General features: G+C 39.2%; 1 protein-coding gene across 1 annotated transcript in view; it reads left to right on the top strand.

The window, feature by feature from the left end:
* The window catches only part of AIG1 (androgen induced 1), a 123,584-nt gene that overhangs the window by 29,447 nt on the left and 71,196 nt on the right, over positions 1-22,941 (top strand). Inside the window, exons 2-3 of the mRNA XM_032101982.1 lie at positions 7,185-7,340; positions 18,452-18,553. Of these exons, the coding sequence (XP_031957873.1) occupies positions 7,185-7,340; positions 18,452-18,553 (258 nt within the window). The remainder of the gene's footprint in view (positions 1-7,184; positions 7,341-18,451; positions 18,554-22,941) is intronic.

The raw sequence follows: 22,941 nt of genomic DNA, 5'->3' as shown, positions 1-22,941 counted from the left end.
TTACACTGTCTTATAAGCAGGATACAATAAGTAGTAATGGCAGCTTTTCTATTCACAATATAAGAGAGCAAGGAAGAAGATGGGGATTATTAGAAAATTAGTTTAGTCAAAACAATTAAAAAGATAAAGATAAAAATAGAATAATAATTTCTTAAGTATTGCAACAATGAGCTTCATGCTTCTTTGAGTGTATTAGCCAAGATCAAAGTAAGATATATGAATCTAAGAAGAAGACTGACGTGGTGTTGGAGAAGGAAGACACAGCTAATAAAATTGCAAAAGGTTCGAGAAAATGTAGTAGTTTCTCAGCATCTGTTCCAATTTTTATTCATATTTCTTTAGTACATTGTATATTTGTCCATACCATCTCTTCATTTGATATGTGGTAGTGGATTCCAGGCTGTTAGCACTTCTGAGCCAGATGGCATACACTCTGTCATGCTGAGATCATGTTAGAAATGTCATCTATGAAACTCAACTGAGACTGAGTAGCACTTTAAAATGAATTCCTCAGTTGTCCACTGTGGATTTTTTCTTTTTTTGCTTGGTGTATTGCACCCATGTAAAAAGAATAAAGATGCTTTTTTTGCTGTCAAAAAATAAAGCATTTCCAAATATTTTTGATGGTGTACCAAATTTCAGTTTAGTTTGCTGTAGTAAGGAATATTTGTCCTTACAGAAGTACTAAAAGTATTATGAAAACTGCTTTTAAAATTATGTTAGCACAAATACATTACCTCTCCAAGAACTGTGCTGCAGAGTTTTGGAAACCTTTACAAGACAGTCAAGAATCATGCTAAGACAGAATGGTCTGAGACTTAACCTTTTCAGTAAATGTACCAGAATAAGGGATTTTCCCGGGTTAAGTGGAGGGAAGATGAAGACAGAAAGGAAGAGCCTGTTGAGTTGCTTTTTTGCCTGTCCAGATTAAAACACATTTTTTATTCCAACAGGCTGTATTTTAAAAGGCATCTCTCCTCATGGAAACACAAGATCTTGTTACCTTACACAGCTTGGTCCCCATTCCACAGCTCCATAATAGGTGCTTAAGCACTACGAATTAAACAGTGTAGTACATATAAAAACTAGACGCAAGAGTCAAACAATTTTTTCTTTCATGCATATTAATTTCATAGTAGATTTTATTCTTTTGTATATCTGTAAAATCTCAGTGGTTTAAAACCCCATCCTTGGTTATATTTGGATAGTACTGGTGGGCTTCAAAGAAAGAGACCACAGGAGGTTATGTAGAAAGTAAAGGATTATATTTAAAGGAGTCCCTGAATTTACATCATTTGGTAAGGGATTAGGCATGTTTTGTAAGTAGATTTGTATCATATGACTAAACCATGACAATGAAGGTGGATTTCCTACTAAGGACTAGTCTTCATGTGCAACATCCTGAGTAGAAGAGCCGTCCCCCCACTGAAGGCTGTAAAGGGAGACATGAGTCATTAGCTTGGGTAAAGGCAGTGCTGGACATTTATAAGGCTGTGCCTTTATCCAGTTGTCTGTTCCGATAGAAATAAGTGTCATGTTTTACTAGTGTAGTTTTTAGTTCTAATTGGTGTAAGTAAAAGAGACAGGAGGAGTAGAAGAAATACGTATTTCAGGATTCCTAACCAGTAACAATTCAAAGTGAAATAGAAGGCATTTGCATTAACTATTCCTTTGGCTTATTCTGTTTTCATTGCCTTGTCTGTTACTTTTCTTCTCTCTGTGATGTATTTGTTTTCTGAGGCTATTGGCTTTTGATGGACCAGGGGCTGTGTTCCTTTTCTGTGTTGAAGTGGCGTATGGTGTTGAAAACTGCTTAAGGAACAAAGCAACCTAAAACAACCACAGCAGTGCAGCTGGTGTGGAAGAAGATGCAACACGAGCTTTGCCCGCTTGCTTCAGCTTGCTGTCAATGAATCTTCTGGGGTGATGCTTCTTTTTTACCCCGACCTTTGAGATACGAGTCTTTTTCCCTTTTCCTTGCACAGAAATAATGATTCCGGGTAGCACACAGTGCTTTTCATGGTGCTTGCACCTTAATTAATAGTAGGTTTAGTGGGTAGATGTATTACACTGTATTTTTTGTACTTAAAAGGCTGCTGCTTCTTTCATTTATTTCTTTATGCCTCTCTGTCATTTGTCTGTAAACACAAAGATTTGCCTTTTTCTTATCTGAAGTCTGTAGCTTCTTTGATACTAAGATTTAGTACTTGATTATGTGTTGTCCAGCTTCTGCTTGCTATTATAACTAATAAAGATACAGTGAGGCAAGGAGAAGTGACAAGAATAAATCAGTGTGCTTGTGAGTAATGGTGGAATGGCAATGGACAGGAAGAATCAGTCGTTCCATGCGATCAAGAACAATAATATATTTATTAGGCAGCTATGACCCATGACTTCATTCGAAGCATTTTCTGTTACAAATACCTTGTTATTCTCCACCTAACCTGGACTTGCTCTGTATGTTGCAACTACAGATAACTGAGCTGTTGTTACAGGATGCAGGCTGTCCACACATGCCTGCAAACAGCCCAATACACAACAACACTTGAAACAGTCTTAACTGCTGAAGCATAGTTCATTTGTACAGCAAATAATGATGTCTAGAGACTGGAGAAATTAAAGCTAAGATGACAGTGAGCAGTAATAGATATTCCAAAGTTATAAATAATTTTCTGTTGTTTGAAGAGGAAAATCAGACCATGTTCTGTATATGACATTGTAAAATCTGAAATACAAGAGAAATTACAACCTTCAGCAACTTGATTTTGCATGCTGGTAGAGCTAAACTTCCATCTTCTTATGGAAATACAACGTGTCTTAAGCCTGAGTGGTTTGATGGGTCAGGTTATGTCTGCTCCCCACCTGCAAGCTGGTGGCCCATCCCCAGGGAGGTGATGCCCTGCAGCTGGGACTGGCCCTGTGCCACTGGCTGCCCTGCTTCTGGCTGGGGATGGGATGGGCCCTGACTTCCCCCTGCCACTCCCAGCCCCCAAGGATCAGTGAGGCCTCCCTGATCCCCTTCTGTGAATTAGTCATCCTATAATATGGGTTATGTTTGGTTACTTAGTGCTTTTTTGTTATTTCTTGTGGATTTTGTGAGTGTTACTCCCATGTTTTATTCTGGCAGTGCTGTCTATTTGCCAGCCTAGAGTGATGCCTTATTTCATAAGAGGGCTACATGAAGTAAGTGCTGTTAATCTTGAAAATGATAACTTGAGGACAGTGACTTTTCATAATCACAGGTAGGCAGAGGAAAAAATACCCTTGAGTAGTAGTAGTGCTTGCAGAGACTTTTCCAGTTCGTCTGCCCTGAGCTCTGAGGACGGCTTCTGATGATGAGAGCGAACTTGAAAGAGAATGAAATCTAGATTTGGTGAATTTAATGGGGGGTTTTCTGTCTTGGTAAGACTAGTAACAGAATTTTCATAACATCCGTTGTGCAGTGATCTTGTCTACACCATGGAGCTCCATGGCATGGGGGAGAAGGGAGTCTTCATGCCCTGGAAATAGGTTTATGAGGAAATAGGTTTTCTGTTTGACTCTAAGAAGTCAAATTAGGGGGAGTATGAGGAGGCTGTTAGCTGCAGTCCTGAAATGAACACCTTGTGCAAAAACTGTCCTACAGAAGCAAGTCCTTATCTTCTTGTAGTAGACAGACACGTACAACTAGTTTATTCTAATCGTTCATAGGAACAATCTTTTGTGATATGTAATTCAATACATCTCACTGTTTGAGAAGGTTTCTGGGCTGCTTGGTTTCGTCCTGTTTATGCAGCAACTTAACGTGTTTTCTCTGCTCTGAGTTTTGTGTGCTGATATCCTTTAGATGGCCATTGTTATTACTTGTTATTACATTATCACAGTTAAAGGTACTGTGGTATCAACTCTAGTGACAGTGGCCCCTTTAGGCTTCTAGGAGAAAAGGGGGTTAGCAATAAGTGCTTTATACCTGTTCAGTTATTTTCTTGGGATTGCATACTCTGGTTAGAAGTTTCTGATTCTATCTGTACTATCTGTACTATCTATCTATACTCTTACATGGTATAGGGAAGGTGTGTCTGTTTTCTGTCAAATTTGTCATTTTCTAAATCACTGTTTTACTTCAAGCTCTAGTTAGAGGCAAAACTGGAAAGTATGTCCTCTGAAATGCTGTTCTTGCTTACATTTCCAAGAGAAAAAAAAGTCAGCTGTTTGTTTAACAATGTGAGGATGTCTCATGTACAGATTGATCACCTGCAGATTTTCGAAATAAGGTCTCTCTTTTGAAAATGTGATCCTAAATCTGAGGTAACACCAGGGCACCTTGGAGAACATTGTTTAGAGGGAGCTTCTGCTTCCTTGCTGTGATTTTTTTTCACATCTGTTAGACAGCAGTCACACCGAGGAGCATGGACTTTGAAAATTCATTTCATACAAAAAACCACCAGTACCTGCATGCTATGCTTTTCCTATGCCAGGCCCAAAAAGGATGTAAATCATTACTGATTCTGTTTATTACTGTAATGCTGCTGAGACTCATGCAGCTCTGGAGGTCCTCACTCTAATCCTAAATGTTGATAGGTGTCAGAAGAGTTTTCTTGTGCATTCTAGAAAGGAAAGGAAGTAGAATGAATGGAGTGAATGTATGTACATTATTTGTATGAATAAGCTGTAGCTGTTCCTCCCTGAACACTGCACAACTTTTTCATTGGCTCTGAATGTTCTCAATAAAGATGTAATTTTCTCTTTCCTGTATGGATTTTTATTTGTTAATCTTTTTGTAGAATAGTCTGCTTCATACCGACCCTTTGAAATCTTTGGGTATTTCCCTTTAGGAGTTTTCACTTATTCCCAGTGATATCATTATATTTTCTCTTGAAGCTCTGTGTTCGTAACAGGATAATAGGGAGAGAAGTTGTTCGGTTTGTGATTGATTAGTGGATATGCAATCTCAATTCCCTTGGAAAGTGGGCGTGTGATTGTTTGAGTCTGTGTTTCTTTGGAGAGGGACCATTTCAGGGAATCATAGTTAGAGCTGCAAACAATCCATTAGTCACTCTTCCAAGCCCTGCCAGCATAATACTATTCCCTGCAGTACATTATTGAGTGTTTTGTCCAATATCGGTTTGAGTGACTCAAGCCATGAGGCTTCCACCACTTCCTCTGAGAAACTATTTCATGGTCTGACAGAGCTCACTGTTAGGAAATATTTCCTGGTACTCAGCCTAAACTTTTTAACACCCAGATTGATCTCATTACTGTTAGGTATACTTTTTCCCCCAGTTCTGTCTTGTTTGGCATTCACACTCTTGAGTGAATAGTAGATGGTATCATATCTCCTCATAAGTCAAGTAAATGCATAATTAGTTCCTCTATTTCAGCTCTCCAAATAGGCCATCTGTTTGGTGGAAAGCAGGGCTGAGTATGGGAAGATTTTTTTCTGCTAAGTGCTTGTTTCAAACAAATAATATGAAAAAGTGCATTAGGAGTTCTTAGTAGCTCCAAAAAGCCCCAACTTACATTTAAAAGGCTTTTCAAAAATTATGTAGAAGATTTTAACTTTTCCAAGCAGTCATTTGAAATAGTAATACCTTTTTCTAGCACAGTATACAGCTCTAGCACTAACAGTCTGTCACATCTCACAGCTTCAGGGAATGTTTTGTAATGTTGCTTCATCTCTTTATCAAGCAAATTCTATGTAGCTACAGCCTGGAGAGGGGAGAGCAATGGCAGCAGAATTGCAAGCACATCCAGGGGCCATTTGAATGTTTGTCATTTACAGCTTTACAGCCAGAATTTACAAGTGTTTGGGTCATATAAGGATTGTTGAGGAAGGAAATGTACTTTAATCCATCCAATCATTACACATCTCTGGATTTCTTCCTAGTAGCCAACATCTGTTTGGTATTTCTTTCCTTCCATCCTTCCTTCCTGCCTGCCTGTCTGCCTTATTATAGTACAAATTCTGCAAAGATGTATGCAGATAATAAATTGTATTTTGCAGAATCTGGGTATGTGCTATTCTTATTTCTTATGGATGTTCTTCTGCTTAGTCAGAGACTCCTAGTCAGTGGAAAATTTAGGTTTACAGTAAGACTTCTAAACTAAGACTCCATGCTTGCTTTGAAAAACATACTGTATGAATTTTAAGCATATGTTTATGTTTTTCGACGAATTACTGTGTAATTTGGGAACCAAGCCCATGTTTTGTTAATTTTTTACCTGAGATTACCTGATGTGTGTGGGTTTGTGACCCGGGCTTCCAGCTTAGGGAGTAAACAAGCTGCATGCACTTCTCTGAACTGTACTAGAAAGGATGTGTAAGTCCTCAGGCAAGAGCATTCCTAAGCTAACCTATTACAATTTTACTAAGCTAATTAAGGGAGGAAAAACGCAGTGATCAAACTAAGATCAAGTCAAGTTTAAACCAAATCAGTGAGTTCAGGTGATTAAACTAACAATTTAATATAACAGATAATCTTACATTGCACACAAATACGTAAATGCAAAAAAGGAAAAGTTAGGTAAATGACAGTCTGCCATTAGGAAAAGAAAGTGAGTAACTCCTGCAGCTTTCTTGTTCTATCATTCACTACCTGAGATGAAGTAGAGATAGATTTGCTGAAGCCAGGGCCATGTGCTTCTGTCAGGAAGTCTCAAGCACTTCGTGCACTGTAAGGTGGAGTGTCTGGGGCAGGCAGAATCTCCAAGACAGACCTCCTGTCACAACGGAAAGAAACACTCATTTCTTTTTCTTTCCTTTTATCTCACAGGGAGCATTCCTCACTTTTTCCGCCTCAGAGGCAAATGCTTTGGGGATGAGTTGGATGGAGCGACACAGGAAGGGGTGGCTGCAGTTCAGTCCCCAGCAGGTGGCACATATCACGCTCTGGGGTGAGGGTGGAAAGTTCCACCTCTGGCATAGTCCTACCACTCACAGTGATTCCCCCTATAGATGAGGAGCAAGGTGCATGCAAGACTTTGAAGCACACGTGGCTTTTATGTGAATAAACTCTACCCATATTTAAGGGACTGATGTATTCCCACTCCTCGTGTCAGTTCTGTGGCAATATCCTTCATGAGTGCCTGTGTCTGACGTGCTCTCTGCCAAAGGGCTAGTCTTCTCTATTCAAGAGAAGAAGAAATGGGGGGAGGAACTCAGAAAGATCAGGATCTGTTCAAGAGTGTGTTCCCCTTCCATGCAGGTTATCCAGGCCGTCTTCTTCGGGATTTGCGTCTTGACTGACCTGTCCAGTCTTCTCACTAGAGGGAATGACAGTCAAGAGCAAGAGAGGCAGCTGAAGAAACTCATTTCCCTCCGTGACTGGATGATGGCTGTTCTAGCTTTCCCCGTGGGAGTGGTAAGTACAATTTTACTCTGTGCATGTCTTTGCAAACTGGGTGAACGGTGTTACTGAATGTTTTCTTCCTGAAAGGCTTCCCCATCACCATGCAAAAGACTATGGAGAAAGGCAAAAATGGTAGAGATGATTTTATTACTCTCTTGTTTTTCACAGGTGTAAGGGAACAGAATATACAGTGTGCTGATGAAATAATTTTTGGTTTGTTAAAAAAGAAAGATATGTTACAATAGGAGCTTGATTGTACAAGTAATTTTAAATGTGTATTGTACCAGCAGCATCTTGAGATTCAGTTTAGACTTTTTCTGCACTACATGTCATCATCAGGAGTAGTGAAAGTGCTGACTGTGGCATGTTTTACACCATAATGACCTGAGGGAATTCAGGCTGTAAGCCATTTCAACATGGGCAAGAGAAGCAAAAGTCCAGGTTGGTCCTTGTTAATTCCATGGGGTATTCAGAGCTGGCAGAAGAATTGAGGTAGAAAAAAGGCTTTTTGTTCGTAATGCTAGAAAGCACACAGAAGGTATGTGGGGTTGACATATCTTTTTCAAAAGAAAACTATTCTTTGGACCAGGCCTTGCTCTGCTGGGACACTGCATGTCACTTGCAATGACGAGGTGCTCAGTGTCTCTACATAGCTTATAAAGCAGCTGAAAATCCATAATTTTATGAGTTTTTACCTGGAAGTGTCATTTATGTCAGTCTAGTTCTAAGCTTAGGTTGCAATACAAAAATGTGTGAACATTTCATTAAAAGTACTGCTTTTATTGTAATTCAGGATCAAACTTTAATTCTCTTTTATTAAATTCATTGTACAGTAGTTTAAAATAAATTCACTAGAAGCAAATTTTTTTATGGACTATTAGAGAGCTGTATGAGATCTTTAAAGTTGTACTTTCACAAAAGCTGATCACTTTCTGTCAGTTAACAGCAGTTAGCATACCAATCTATCATTTATAATTTCATATGTTCAGAGATGCTTCATTAGAATTTAATTTCACCATTTATGTGGAATTTCACAATACATGAAGAAATACAGAATGCTTTCGCAAAGTTACAAAAGGGAAAGCGTATGTGAAACTGCAGGTACTTCTTTAATAAAAACCCAGCTGGTAGCCTTCCCTTATTATACTTGCTGGCCTGCCTTTTGGGAGCTGCCATGATTCATGTTGGGGTAGCAGACTGCAGTTTTCCGGCAATGGTAGAGGAGAGTGGGTCAGCTAATACAGCTAGTAGAAAATCTGTGCATAGACAAGTTTGCAAATATGCATTTTATGGGTGCAGAGATTTATGTTACATTTGTATTTCTAAAGGAGATGGGGAGTTAGAAGTAGTTGTTATTAGTAACAGATGCTTTTCCTACTGTGTTGGTAGTAGAAGTGAAAAAGGAGAGCAACATCACTCTATTTGTCTGTGTTTAAAGTATTTAAGTGCCTTTTTTACTCTAGAAGTGTACTCCTTCACTCGCATGAAAGCACGCCCTCTTTGGCTGTCTCACACCTCTCAGGATTCAGGGATTTTTTCCTGCCACCGTTCTAGCTCCATACTGTTGTCTGTGCGCACCTCCGCTCCTGCAATGCTCCTGACCTTGAAACTTTTCAAGATGTTGGAGAATTTCAGCTTCACTTTGTCTTGGCAATTCTGAACATTTCTTTTCAGGCAATGTTTCTCTTGCCACCAGTACACGAAGAATCCCAGTTAGCCACTGCCTGCACTTCAGGTGTTGCTCAGCAGTTACATATTAGCAGTTCCCGAGAGATGTGTTGCGTACCTGGAGATAGTTGCTTTCCCAAGGGTTTCCTACAAGAACAACTTGTGTCTTAAACAAACATAGCACAGAATGGCCATGTTCATCGTACAGATATGCTCCACTTCCAAGTGTGACTTTTCTGTGGTGAGAGAGAACAATTGTTTACCGCTTTACATCTTACAGAGAAATCCTAAAAGGGTTGTTTTCATTGTTATTTTTTGTGCTGGCTACTGAGAGACAAACAGCAGCACCTCACAACTTTGCACTGGTGTCAGCTCCTTCCTGAAACCTGATGCTCACCAGCAGCAGAGATCTCACCACACTGCAGCTACCACTTGCCAAAGCCTGGCCAGTGCTTGAGAGACTGCTAGGCACTGGAGGCTCTGCTTTGGAGGGATTACAGATAGGAAGAGCACAGGGCCCAAAAGCAGCAAACATCTAACGCAGATTTTGTCATCTGAAGAGCTATTTATGTGGAAGAAAACAGTGAAATTTTGCTATGATGGAGGTTCTCGTTAGAAGGAAGTTATTAAACACCATAGTGTCTGCAGGAAAAGAGTTAAAGAGTTCCCTCGTTTCTCATATTAACAGCTTCCTCACTCCAGAAAAAAAAAAAGGAAAAAAGGAAAATAATCTGAAATGCAAACTTTCTTTCCTTGAGACTCACCCACCTAGCTCTCCATGGAGCCTCTCAGTGTTTTCCAGTAGTGACACAAGGGAACCTTCACACATAAAAATGGGGCGGATGTGAATAAAATCTTTGTTGGGTTTCTAATGTAACAGTATGGTCATGCTTAAGTACTTGTCAGTTACATTAACATCTAAATTATTTTTATTGCTCAGTGTTTTACACAGGGCATGTTTAGGCAATAATGCAAATACTAGGGGAACATTTTAAAGCCTAATAACTGCAGCTTTTCAAGAGCAATTCACCACATTTTTTTCTGTATTTCCTGCTTACTGGAGCTCTTGAGATGACTTGTTCTGAAAAACAGATGAGAAAAGAGGTTTCCACTCCCAGGTCAAACAATGATGTGTGAAAAAAAAATGCAACAAAGCAAAGTTTTTCATTTTTAGTACTTCCTAAAAAACTATTACATACAAACCGTCTGGGAAGTCTGACCACCAGCTTCCTCCCACCTTCCAAAGGAGGGGAAGAACAGCCCGGGGGTAAACAATCTCTTTTTGTGGCTTCACAACGAATCAAGTCTTGCAAACAAATCAAAACTTGAAAAATCTGTGCAGCAAATCACATCTCTCCAGTGTTGTGATATGCATTGCGTATCTTCAGGGGCTCTGAATAAACTGAATTGCCAGCCTATATTTCACAAGAGAGTTAAGAAATAAACATGAACCTCTTCTAAGGACATAATGGCTATTATTTACCTATTGTTGCTCTTTTTAACATGACTCTTTAGAGAATCAAATCCGAAATCAACAGATTAATTTTCTATGCAGTAAAGCCTTACGCTACAAAAAGTCTGTGGGCAGCGCTTCCTAGCCCCTTTTTAGTTCTTGTAAGCCTGCAATACTATTCAAATGCCTAAGAGATTAGGAAGCATCCACTGACGAAAATTGCTTGCCTAGGTATTTTAGAAGTTCATTACCAATTTTCATCAATAATTACCTGGGCTTGCCATCCCTTTATCTGTGTAAAAGAGATATATATTGAGAATAATTTACACTCCTAGAGTAATGTGAGACATGCTTAAAAGTCGGACATTTCACCAGTGGTTTAGCTTATCCCTACTTTTTTTCTATTTGTTTGACATAGATCATTAAGTTTCCAAGTTTCTATAGTTAATTAGTGTTTTGTGTAAACTGTATATGGTTTTATCAATATGTTTCTTGTAATTTGTACCGAACAAAAGGAAGAAGAGATAAAACAGGCATTTCTGGTTGTTTAACCCTGTGTTTAATAGAAGTAGGAAGAACAAAAATTGATCTTGTTACATATTAAAAGAGAGATTGCTACCTAGAAAATCACAAACTCTACCACAGACATTTTATATCATGTAGCATTAATGGCTATGTTTGAATCTGCCTCTAAACTGACTAGAATTACCTTGTTTTTTCTGTTACACTTTTATGGGTTTAAAAACCTGTGATACAAAGGAGGGAATGCCAGGCATGCTTTCTTATTTCATGTTTCTCTGTACTAGTAGAGTCAAAAGGAAAGCTGATCACCCTTCTGTAGATCATCAGTTATGCTGATCTGTGATCTTATGCCAAGAAAAATGTGTAGGCGTTCTGCAGTTTCCTAGTTACCTCGCTACTTGACCAGACTACAACTTAATTTTATTTCCATAACTGACTCAACCATGCAAAAAATCTCTCTTCTAGATTTTAACCTCATCTGTTGTGATGAGATGACTGGTGATGGGAACATTAGTGAGTAGTGGTACAGTTGCCCCCTGAAGTCTATTTTCCAAGAGGGGTTTTCCCTGGTTTTTATTTCCCACCCCTTGTGATTTCTGTCACTGGCCTTTTTCAAATATCTTTGGTGTATTGCTGTGCTAGCTCTCAATCCCACCTAAAGCCAGTACCATGCCAATTTGTGCCAACTGTGGTCTGCCTTTAACAACACTTTTCTTCGAGATGTAATAGCTCTAACTGTCAAAGAAGTTCACAAACAACATATTTATACTTGCAGTTAACCACAAATGTCTTGGGAGATAGCCAGAAAGCTTACCTTTAACTGTACTTAAAACAAATTGTGTCAGGGTCACAAGGGTTGGGGTTTTTTTTCTTTGTCATTAGCCATCCAGGAAATGACTGAACTGTGCAGCCCAGCCAAAACCAAAAACACATAGTGTAGGAAAATAAAGTTCCACTGGGTTCATTCTTCATTTCCATAACATTTCTTGGTTGGACTCATGTAGAAGTGTGAATTATACAATTCTTTTCATTGGCTTTACTTTCTTAGTTTCTCTTTGCTTCCATTTGTAGTGTTTTGACAAAGCCATTTGATTTCTCTTTTGAATATCCATCCGTTTCCCAACTTGTCCTTTAAAATTTTTCTCTTGATAGGGCCACATGCTGTTCTCTTGTCCTGTGAAGCTTCAGAGACAGAGGACAAACACTTAAGGAGTACCTCCTTAAGTGGGAAGACAGCATTTTGTTTTCAGCCTTACTTTTTTTCTGCTGCTATGTATTTGCTCAGCAGTCTTTCAGATGCCTGTAATAAGTGAGCTATTCTATATTTTCAGGTTCCAAGGTCTTCTTGTAAATTCGAGGTTTCCTTTGGTCTGTAATGACTGGACCCTAGACAGATAATCATTACAGACAGAATCATTACAGACCCTAGACAAGATATGTAGCAAACGAGGGACTTCTCTGTTCTATACATTGCTTAACTTTATGTTTAACCAGTACTCACTATCTTTGCAAAGCTGGCAATCTCAGGAGGCTCCTGTGCAAAGAAATGTAAAAACAATTGCTGGTGCCTGTTTTCTTCCTTGAATTCAATGCCTTGAGTTCGTCTACAGAGGAAATGGAAGGTAATATTTGTGCCATTTTGCCTTGGGAACAAAGGAAAATAAAATATTGGGCTCCCTGAAATTTTTCTGCTTCATATGAGCAGCCTATTCAGCCTGGCATGTGAGTATAGTACATTGATTGTCTCCACAAGAGTCATGAATTGTGCCACAAGGAGGGCAACATGAGCACAAGAGCCACAGTTCTGCGTGAGGTTTACGTAAGTGTGAGAGACCGGAGGAAACAAGTCCTGTCTCAGAACAACTAAAAGGGGGGGGAGGAAGAGGGGCAGGGCAAGTCCTGCATAGGGATGGTGCACTGCTCCATACCTCACCCCCCTGAAGCCTCTAATCCAGACCCAGACTGGCTATTAGCCACTGGCACACATAGGTATAAAGGGTGCTGGCGTGGCAGAAAGAGAAGTGGGGAGAAATTCCGAAAAGTGCAAGAGCCAAAATGATATCAGTTGGATGGGTAGCAGCCTATCAGAAGGGGGATCATCCAGCCCACATCTTAAATAACCAAGTAGACTCCATCACTCCGTTAGCTGTCTTAGCTGAGGAAAAGGAAGCAGAACAAGAAGAGAAATGGAGATATTTATTGGAATGGCTGCATGTGAAGCATGCAGCTACTCTGGAATGAAAGACTTGTTAAGAGAGATGGTGGTAAGTAGAGGATGGCCTGTCACCCAAAGGGCTTATGAAACAGTTATTTCTGTCTGCAGCCAATGCTGCAGCAGACTGGAGAAACACCCCCTGCAAAATCCTCCCCTGCACCTAAGGACGGGAAAGAGGTTGTGGGAAATCTGGCAGGTCGACTGCATTGGTCCTTTTAACAAATCAGGAGGAAAACAGTATGTGCTGATGGGAGTTCAAATAGTCTCAAGTTTGATGCAGGCTAAAGTGGTGGCATGGTCTACAGGGGAAAGTACTGTGAAAGGATTAAAATAATGGTTCAGTTTCCTGCCTAAACCAAAATCAATGCAATCAGATAATGGTAGTCACTTCACAGCAGGAATAGTCCAGGAATGGGCAAAAACTGAAGGGATACTGTGGGTGTTCCATACCCCCTTCTATATCTACAAGCCAGTGGGATAGTTGAAACGACAAACAGTCTCCAAAAATGGTTTTTGAGACCTCAGGATCCAAAGTGGCCTAATCAACCATGGGACACTGTGACCAAAGTCAGTGACCTGTTGAGAATAAGTGGATGTCCATGACTTACAGCATTTTGCCCCATGGCACCTACCACCCCTTCTGGAAACCAAGGGACTGATGATCCCTGGAAGCCCATACGTTTTCCAGGTCAGCCAATGCTGGTAGGCCTGCCAACTATTGGGGAAGTCCTGCTGGTCTTAAAGACACCCCATAACATGTATGCATGGGTAACCACAGATGCTCATGGCGGAGAACACAAAATTAACACCAGATGGATAATTCCTTCATTTTAAAACCAGTCGAAGTAGGACCGAGTTTTCTTTGCTCACTCCTTCTACAGGTATTCCATGAAAAGATGTGGCTGTGAGATGATGAAGTGGCAACAGGACTGAAGATTTACACAGTTCTTCGCTGCAGTGATTTTTTGTATATATTTTTACCTTAATATGTTTTGTGATGTTTATATTCGTGTGTGTTTTGTCTCAGTAGTTTTTCAGTATGTGTATAAATGTCACAAGCATTGTCTTGGGCTGTTTGTGTCTCCTCTCTGGTTGCCGCTGCAGGTGGAAAAGATTCCTTCCTGAATTTAGTTTGGAAGCTCAGACAGGATTCCATATGATTATGAAATCAGATTTGTATACCTCTTCCTGCCTCCTCAGAGCAAGGTATAAAATTACTTTGATTTGAGAAGGAAGTGTAGTTTGATGCCAAAGGAACCACATGCAGTAGTGGAAAGCAATGTATGAATTGTGATCATACAGAGAAGGGGGTTGATGACAGAGACTGAAGTGGCAGCTGGAAAGTTTTCTCCAGCTGTAGGCAAAAAAGTCATAAGAAGGTCAAGATGTCAGAAGAAAGAATTTTGGATTTGGAAACCAGTGAAATGTTTAGTAAGTTAGGAAGGTATTTGGTTTGAACCCAGGACCCTGACTAGAAAAATATGAAAGTAGATAGGAATGGCTCGAGTTTTCATTATAGCTTTAATCCCCCTGAGGCAACCAGACTATTATGTTGTAGAACTTTTATTTGATGTAACTTTCCCATGGTGCACCCTGATATTCCCCCTTATCCTGGAATTTGGATCTCTAGCATTGTAATAAGATAATTGATTCTAATATGGGTTCTGGAGACCCCCCTGAAACCACGCTGGTGGAAGAAGTAAGGGTGGTAATACAGGAAATGTGTATTTGTTCGGGTTGCAACAACACCTGGACTTTTAAGATTACCAGCTCCAAAATGTAAGGCAGACTAACTGTTGAAAATTTGCCTATCCTTAAGGTTTGTATTTTTTGGTGAGGTGTGCAATCACATTGCAATAGAGAATCTTAAATTGGACTCACTAGGCCATTTTGGAGCTCAATTTACAAGTCCAGCAAGTATCAAAGACGGTTTTATAAAACTGTCTAATCCTTGATAAATTGTTACTAAATGGGCAAGGAATATGTGAAATGCTGAACCTCACCAAAGGGAAATGCTGTTTTAAGATGCACAAGCAAAAGTGAAGAAAACCTCCAACCAGTCTGCTGAACTCTTCCAGTCACTGCAGCCAAAAGACTGGTTTCATGAACTCTGCCCCAGGTCCTGATTTGCATCTTTCTTGCCATCTCTGGAACTCACGGGGTGGAGGATGATGGCTTGCATAGGGTGGAATCTCTTTACTGACTGGACCTATACTTTTGATTATTGAAGCAGCAATTGTCCGCTCTTTCTTGTACATTTTCTTCTTTTTCCTCTACTTTTTTTCTCCCTCTCTGTGCTAGGTTAGAATCCCACCACTGCCACCATGGAAGAAGAAGATCCTGTTGCCCATTGTTCTGGTCTCAGTCACTGTTTTGAGCCTCAGGGTCGTGTGAGAAACTGGAGAAAATGATTACTGCCTTAAAACAACTAAAGGGAAGGGGGGCAGGGCATGTCCTACCTAGGTGGGATAGTGCACTGCTCCATCCCCCACCCCCTTGAAACCTCTAGTCCAGCCCCAGAATGGCTATTAGCCACTGGCACAGCAAAAGCCCCACCAAGGGGGGAATGCCCCGAGAGACCAGAGTAGATAAAAGCAGTTGCACAGACACACGTAGTCACAGCCCACTGTTAGGATTTTACAGTAGCTGAGATCATGCCAGAATTCAAGCAATGATTTTTAATCTTCCTGTGTGATTGAATGTTGCTTTAAAATTTGCCAGGTACCCTTATTTTCTAAAGTTTGCCAATAAAAGTTCATTGTTTAATCTCCTGAGAATGTTGTCTCATTTCTCCTGTGTGCTGCCTTGGGTTTAAAAAAAACATAAGAAACTCGTCGAGCAAGTCCAGGACTTTACAAGAGGCAGTGTAAAGAAGCAGCTCAGTTGTGTCATGGTCTGGCACTACATGATCATCTGGGATCTTAGTAAAGCTCAGCCCATATAAAAGTCTACCAGTAGCAAAATGTAAGCATAGTAGAGGGGATTTAAAAGTACCAGACCAACAGTTGCTCGTTAATCAAAGTAAACAAATTCAGAAGCAGCCAAAGTAACTATGTAGCAAGCCCTCATTATAATTCTTTTTATCAGTATAGTTAATTTTTATAGCTTTTTTATTTTATCCAAATAATTTTATCCAAATTTTATCCAAATGATCTAATTGTAAAGAAGGGTAAGGTAAGCCATTCAAACACTGGAAGGAATCTTCCCCAGGGTGTTAAGTCTCATGTCAGGTCATCCTCTGGGACAGGTTAGTTCTGTAACACGTTTGGTTTTGCGCACTTCCTTTACCTTATGTCTGCCTTGTGATAGTGCTTTGCTAAGCAGCATTTGCCGTCTGTAGCTCCAGATGGTTGCAACCAGCTAGGCTGATCCTGTTCTATCCATTGGCTGACTTTGGTTAAGGGACAGATGGCACGTCCCCTCTTTTCTTGTCTTACCTCCTTGACAAAGTCTATTGTTTTATTCTGCTCCACACAAAAATCACAGGTCAAAACATGCCAGCTCTGTTGTGTTCAGTGTAATAAAGTTCAACCTAATCCTGGTTGATTTTTCTTGTTTTAAGACTTCCTTGGAAAGAAAGCATTATCAATCTTGGTCTTCATGTGCCTGCAAAGATGTTTTTATGCCCCAGTTGATCTTAGCAGGTTCTCAGAGACCCACTGTGATAATACATGACTTCTGGGAAGCCTATAGAGAAGAGGATACTTTGCTTCCATTTTTCCTGCTGTTCAGCTATTCATATCTTGGCACTTACGTGTCAGCAGGTGCGTAAAGAGCTGCACTGTGCCAATGCCAAGACTGGCCCAGAAGAGAGATTTCTTGTGGGGTACTTCACACTTGCAATATTTTTGGGCTGTCCATCATAACCATTTTCTTTCCTGGCCTCTGTGCATAGTAAAATAGTCCAAGCTTATTCTGAGCAGGCACCGATAGCTGTCATAACAGATGGACAACTGTGTTGGAAACCAAGAAACCATGTACTATATGCACACTGAGGGAACAGTGTGCTGGTTCAGGTCATTCACATAACTGGCTGGCCGAAGTCTGCCTGTCTGTGGTTAGAACAAGGTGCCATTGATTAACTGCAAACCTCAATTTTAATGTTCTAAAGCCAGAAGCATATGAAAGAGCTTATGCCTACACATTATACACGCTAGTAATCTGCAGTCCATGCTATGCTCACCCTGTATTTCTTGAACTGACCCTCTAAATGAACTGTAGGATCATGTGCCACATCAGTTTGGATGTAACTGAATACTTCTATCTCAGTGGAAGTTCTATCTTTTGGCTCTCAAGCTGTAAACTTGGATTTATCATTACTGTTTAGAGAGCCCCTGTAAATGGTCATTGAAAAGCTCCTGGCCCAGATATTGGGTTTTACTGCTATAAACAATAAGCCTTTTTTATTACTAGAAAACTATGACTCAAATTCAAGGTGAGAAAGCAGTGGTGTTTTAATTAGAAAATAACTTACTTGCCACAGCTAAGGTAATGTTATTTCTGTACATTTTTGTGGGTTTATATTATCTTTACCTTTCAGATATCAGGATATCTTTAAAGAATATGTGAACACTTCGGCAAAAATTTAGCCTAGTGTAAACTTTTATCTGATCCATCTGTCCTGTCCTCAGTCTAGAAGAAATAATGGTTTTTTTCTGGGCCCCCAGTAAATAGTTTTTGAGAAGAACCAAGCCAAATTTCATATTGACAAATGTGCAGGATACTAGACCTCATTTCTGTGGATCCCAGTCCCTGAATTGTGTGGAGAATTGTCAAAGGGTTTTGTTCATTTTTTTTTAATGCTGTTTTGATGGCTGACAAAGAAAAGTGCAAATATGACTTTACAGGCTTCTGTTCAGGAGTGAATTTTTCATATTGATATGTTCTATGAATTCCAAGTGATATTTTAGCTGATTTTCCATTTGTTTTCTATCCTGTTAGTGGAAGAACATTATTTATGTACCACATCTGCTACTAAAGTATAGTATTCGCTTGTAATTTGGCCACAGGCATGTAAGTCAAAAAATGAGATTTTTTTCCTGGCTAAAAGTTAAGGGGGGAAAAAAAGAGAAGAAAAGTTAAAACCTCAGTGAATGCAAAGAGTAATCCAGATTCAAACTGTTGATTAGAACAGTATTTGGTCAAAGAACAATAATGTCCATATCGATCCATAAATCCTTTGCTAAGTGACTCACTTTGCTATCTAAAGAATGCAACTATTTTTCAGAAGCATATATTTAAAAATGTCTCTTTTTTTCTCCTTAGTTTGTTGTGACGATGTTTTGGAGCATCTATATCTATGACAGGGAACTGGTTTACCCAAAGCTGCTTGATAATTTTATACCAGCATGGCTAAATCACGGAATGGTGAGTAAAGTAATGCAAACACTTCCTTGCATAAACAAAAATGTAAGACACTGATTTCTCTGTGCATGATTCTGCATACTCTTGGTACTAATCTCCTCAGAAGTGATTAAGGAATGTGATTTGCAAGGAAGAGTAACATCTTTCCTTCCTTGATTCCTGGAGTCATATTTGAATCCTTATTAGATTGAAATTGGAGATTTGAACTTACATGTCCAGGCTTGTTGTGGGGGTCAGCTCTTTTCTGTATAAGGTATCTTTCCCAGAAAAGTGTCACCATGGTCATGAGGAAGAAGATACTCTTCCATAGAACAGAAGTTCTGACTTTGACAAATCTTGCTGTAAAATGACAGAAACACTTAATTGAATGTTTTGTTACCATTCTACCAAAGTATAATTCATGATGAAAACCTTTTGGTTAAAATGCTTTTTTAAAAAATCCCTATTTTTTGGACTTGTGTGCTTTTAGAAAAATAACTCAAGCACACCAAACTTATATAGCAGAACCTGTATCTGAATATTTTTAATAATGTGGAATTATATGTATCAACACAAAGCTTCAAAATTGATGCATTGGTAATCATAAAGGTAGTTTCTTGAGAAGAAATCTGACCTTTTAATCCCTCTCTGTTATGTCAAGTCAGACATCCTTGCTCTCAACTATATGTTTAAATGCTAGGGGAAAATTACGGCTACAATTTGCCATCAGGTACTTTCTACTGTTTATGCAGCATTTGGAGCTGAAAAGTGTCATGTTTGCTTCTCTAGTTGCATCTGTGCAAAATGTTTCATTATTACTTTGTTTTCCTCATCAAGACATAGCAAACCATTTGGCACTGCTGTTCATCAGTAGATGACTGCAGAGCTCATCCTTCTGGGTGTGTGCCCTTCATCACCACAGCAGATCAAGATTTGTCCACCATTGCTGGGCTTGATAAATTGGTCCTTTGTGGAGCGGGGCAGATGGCACTGCTATTTATTTGTTCCCCAGATTTTGTGTAAAAGGAGCAGTATGAGAGTTGTTACTGACAAGAGGAGCATCAGCTTCTGCTAGATACTGTACTGTTTTATGATGTTTTGAAAGGAACAGCATGATATTATATATGTCTAGAGCTGAGGAAAGAGTCTGATGATTCCTGCTATGTTTGTTCAGGCTGTCCTCCCTTGAGTTTTGAGGTTACGAGCTGAGCACTTGCAAACTCTGCCAAACCATGCACATCTTGATTTTTTCCCCACAACAGATCAGTGCCAGCTCTGATGACATTTCTTTCAGGTGACATTCCATATACTGGAAGTGCCTAACCCATAGCATTTTTCATGAATGTACATTGTTGTTGGCAGCAAATGGTGGTAGGTATTCAGGAAGTCTTCTCTGTGCTGTAATTAAAAGGCAACTCAAGCTCATGTTGCTTTGTAGAAATGTATACTTCATGAAATATGTGAAGAGGGCTTTTGTTTGAGATTTTTGGACATCATAGAGTTTGCTGAAATGTATTGTGTGCAAGTATCTTAGACTTTTTTTTCAGCTCGAAATATTGTAGAAAGCATTTTTGAAAGACTTTTGTAAAGGAATTAGTTTCTGTGTCAGTCTCCATTTATCCAAGTGTTCTTTACCTAGATCACAGGGGAAGCTTATGGCTGTGGGGCTTTTCACCACATTTTAGCACATTCTTTCTCATGTTTTATCATTTTATCCTCACCAGCTTTCATGTTAATTAATTCTGATGCATTGCTCATCATAGTATGAAAGGGTTATTAAACTACCTTGAGAATGCTTGCACCTCCCTTATTAGTAGTTAAAATTTTGACATAGCAAATTTTAGGGAATATGCTAGATGCCCACTAGGTGAAAGGGCAGGACCTCTGGGAATACAGTTTAGAAAAGTCAGGATCCCTGGCTATTGTTTTATACCAAAACAAACATTTATTCCCATGCATTCCTGCACATTTTGACAGCAGTTGTGCACATGCAATGATAACTTTTCTGAATGCAAGGGTGGCCATGCTGGAGCTCAACTTTGCACAACAGAACTCACACAAGAGACTCATTACCCCTGGCAGAGTGAAATCTGTCAGTGAGAGGCGGGTTGTTTAGCTTCTGTCACACTGCTGATTAATCCCACTTTTATGTGAGCTTCCCACACAGTACCTGGTACAGCTCCTAAGGATCTGAGGTGTAATGTCACTTAACCTGTGAACACTCTATCCAGATTTTTTTCATAGCAGTTTCCCCAAAATATTTATTTAGGAAAAAAAAAAAGTGGAAAATGTGAAACTATACATTTTGCACAATAAAAAAGATTTCTACTTTGATTAAAAAGTCTTATATTCAAAAGTTTCTGACAAATGTATTATGACGAGCTGTAACAACTTGCTCAAATGCCAACATTGGCCTGTAAAATCCATATATGGAAAAGGACTGAAAAGTGATGAAATCTGGCTGTAATAATAGCAATCATATTTGCATTAGTAATATGGGCATGTAATAAAGTATTTGAGAGTATTCATACATTAGGAACATTTTAAGTTGCCTATCTTGAAGGCTTTGGGAAGAAATTGTTTGAAGGGCTCATCCAATTCAGTGCATTAGCCCAGGAAGAATTGATTTGGGCTGCAGTGCCTGCTGCTCATTAAGCTTATAGTAATTAGTTCTCATTCCCCTTTTTCTTTTCCTCCTTTCCCATCCCTTATTTGCAGTTACAATACCATCTATACCTAAACCCCTATTTTCTCGAACACACAGTAATGTCTTGTTAATACTCAGAGACATCACTCCTTCATAGCAACACTTTTTCAACATTAAAAGAAAAATGGAATTATAGAAAAAATTCTTTCTAGAAACTGGAAAAGTGAAGGAAATGAACTTTGGAAATATGCAGTCCCATTACCAATTCAATTTTAATATTTTTTATAAAGTTTCATAGAAAAAGAGGAGAGGTTCATTGCTGTACAGAAACTATTCACCATAAAATTGCATATAGTTTCAAGAACACTGTTTCTATTACATACATATATATGTATATATACACACACTCTGTAGTAGTTAAAAATACAATTCCTTTATATGGGAAAATCTGTATATTAAGTGGTGCCTTTTGGTGCCAGATAGTACCTCATGTATGTGCAGATTCATACACCTGTGAAAGGTATCACTAACAGAGTTGTACTGTGCCATGAAACTGATGTGTTTCATCATCTCAGCCAGTTCATTAATCCACAACCAAATGGTATCACTATGACTTGATAAATGACCAGGGAAATCAGTAGCAGGGTTGCTGCTGGTTTCACTAACACAAGGATTTCATCGCTCTTTATTATTCGAAGGAGCACATTTGAGTATCTGAAGTTAAGCTTCTGTCAGTAGAAATAACTACCTGTCTAAAGAGAGCTGTTGGAGAGTAGGGCTGTGTCTCAGTCTTGGTCTGTTTCTGAAGTGTCAAGTGCACTTCCTGGATTTATTACTTATGCAGATGAATTCATCTTTGTGAGCTACAATTTCAGTTGCCAAATTACTAAATTCTTTCATCAAAGATGTAATTTGTTTTCTGGAGACTGTCCTACAGTTTGGATCCATATCAGCTTGTAATTCCAAAGGCATATTTTGCATGGGAAATATTCTTTCCTGTTTCTGATGGCCATCTATCTGATCTTTACCAGTATGAGGAATTTTTAACTGAAGACTAACCTTTAGTGTTTAAAACAAATGTATCCTGTACTAAGATTTTTATCAGCTCATTCCTTGCACCTTTTTGTGCTGGGGCGCAGGGCAGGTTGGTGCATGGATAACATTTGCTTTCAGAAATTATATTCTCTTCAGTATTAGCACAGGCTGTAAAACTAGAGGTTGCCCCTATTCTAACTATGCCCATATAAACAGATATGTAGACTGAATTAATTTAAGCTTGAGCATTGCTGATTTTGAGCCAGGTTACATGGCAGGACTGCCTGCAGTATCTATCCAAGTTAGCATACCATTTCAGCGAGAGTTCTTCTTTATTTTTTGCAGACACTGTCTCAAATTTGTTTTAAAAATGTGAATCATCTTTTGTTTGTGGGAAGGAAAGCAAAATAAAGAGATAGAAATTACTTACTGAGGAGTTTAAATGCTCTGGAGGTCGGAAAAAAAGTAGTGTCTTAATATGAAGACCGTAGAGGAAAGGTCAGGGAGGGGGAAAGAGAAATATGCTCTGCATCTGTGGAGTTGGAAAAATGATTATTGTCTGGGTTCTGTGCCACTGCAGTCTATATAACCTCTTCCAGTTTTGTACTCTGCTAGTTTTTATGCTACTTTTGGGAAATGGGAAACAAAAGCATTTCTAGAAAGACTTACCCTCTGTCCTAGTATTCAAGAGAATGCACAAAAACTGGGACAAACAGCAGAAAAAGACAAG

The sequence above is a fragment of the Corvus moneduloides genome, chromosome 3 (assembly GCF_009650955.1).
Source record: "Corvus moneduloides isolate bCorMon1 chromosome 3, bCorMon1.pri, whole genome shotgun sequence".
Taxonomy (NCBI): domain Eukaryota; kingdom Metazoa; phylum Chordata; class Aves; order Passeriformes; family Corvidae; genus Corvus; species Corvus moneduloides.
Note: the sequence above shows the minus strand (reverse complement) of the source record. Positions and strands in the feature narration are given on the sequence as shown.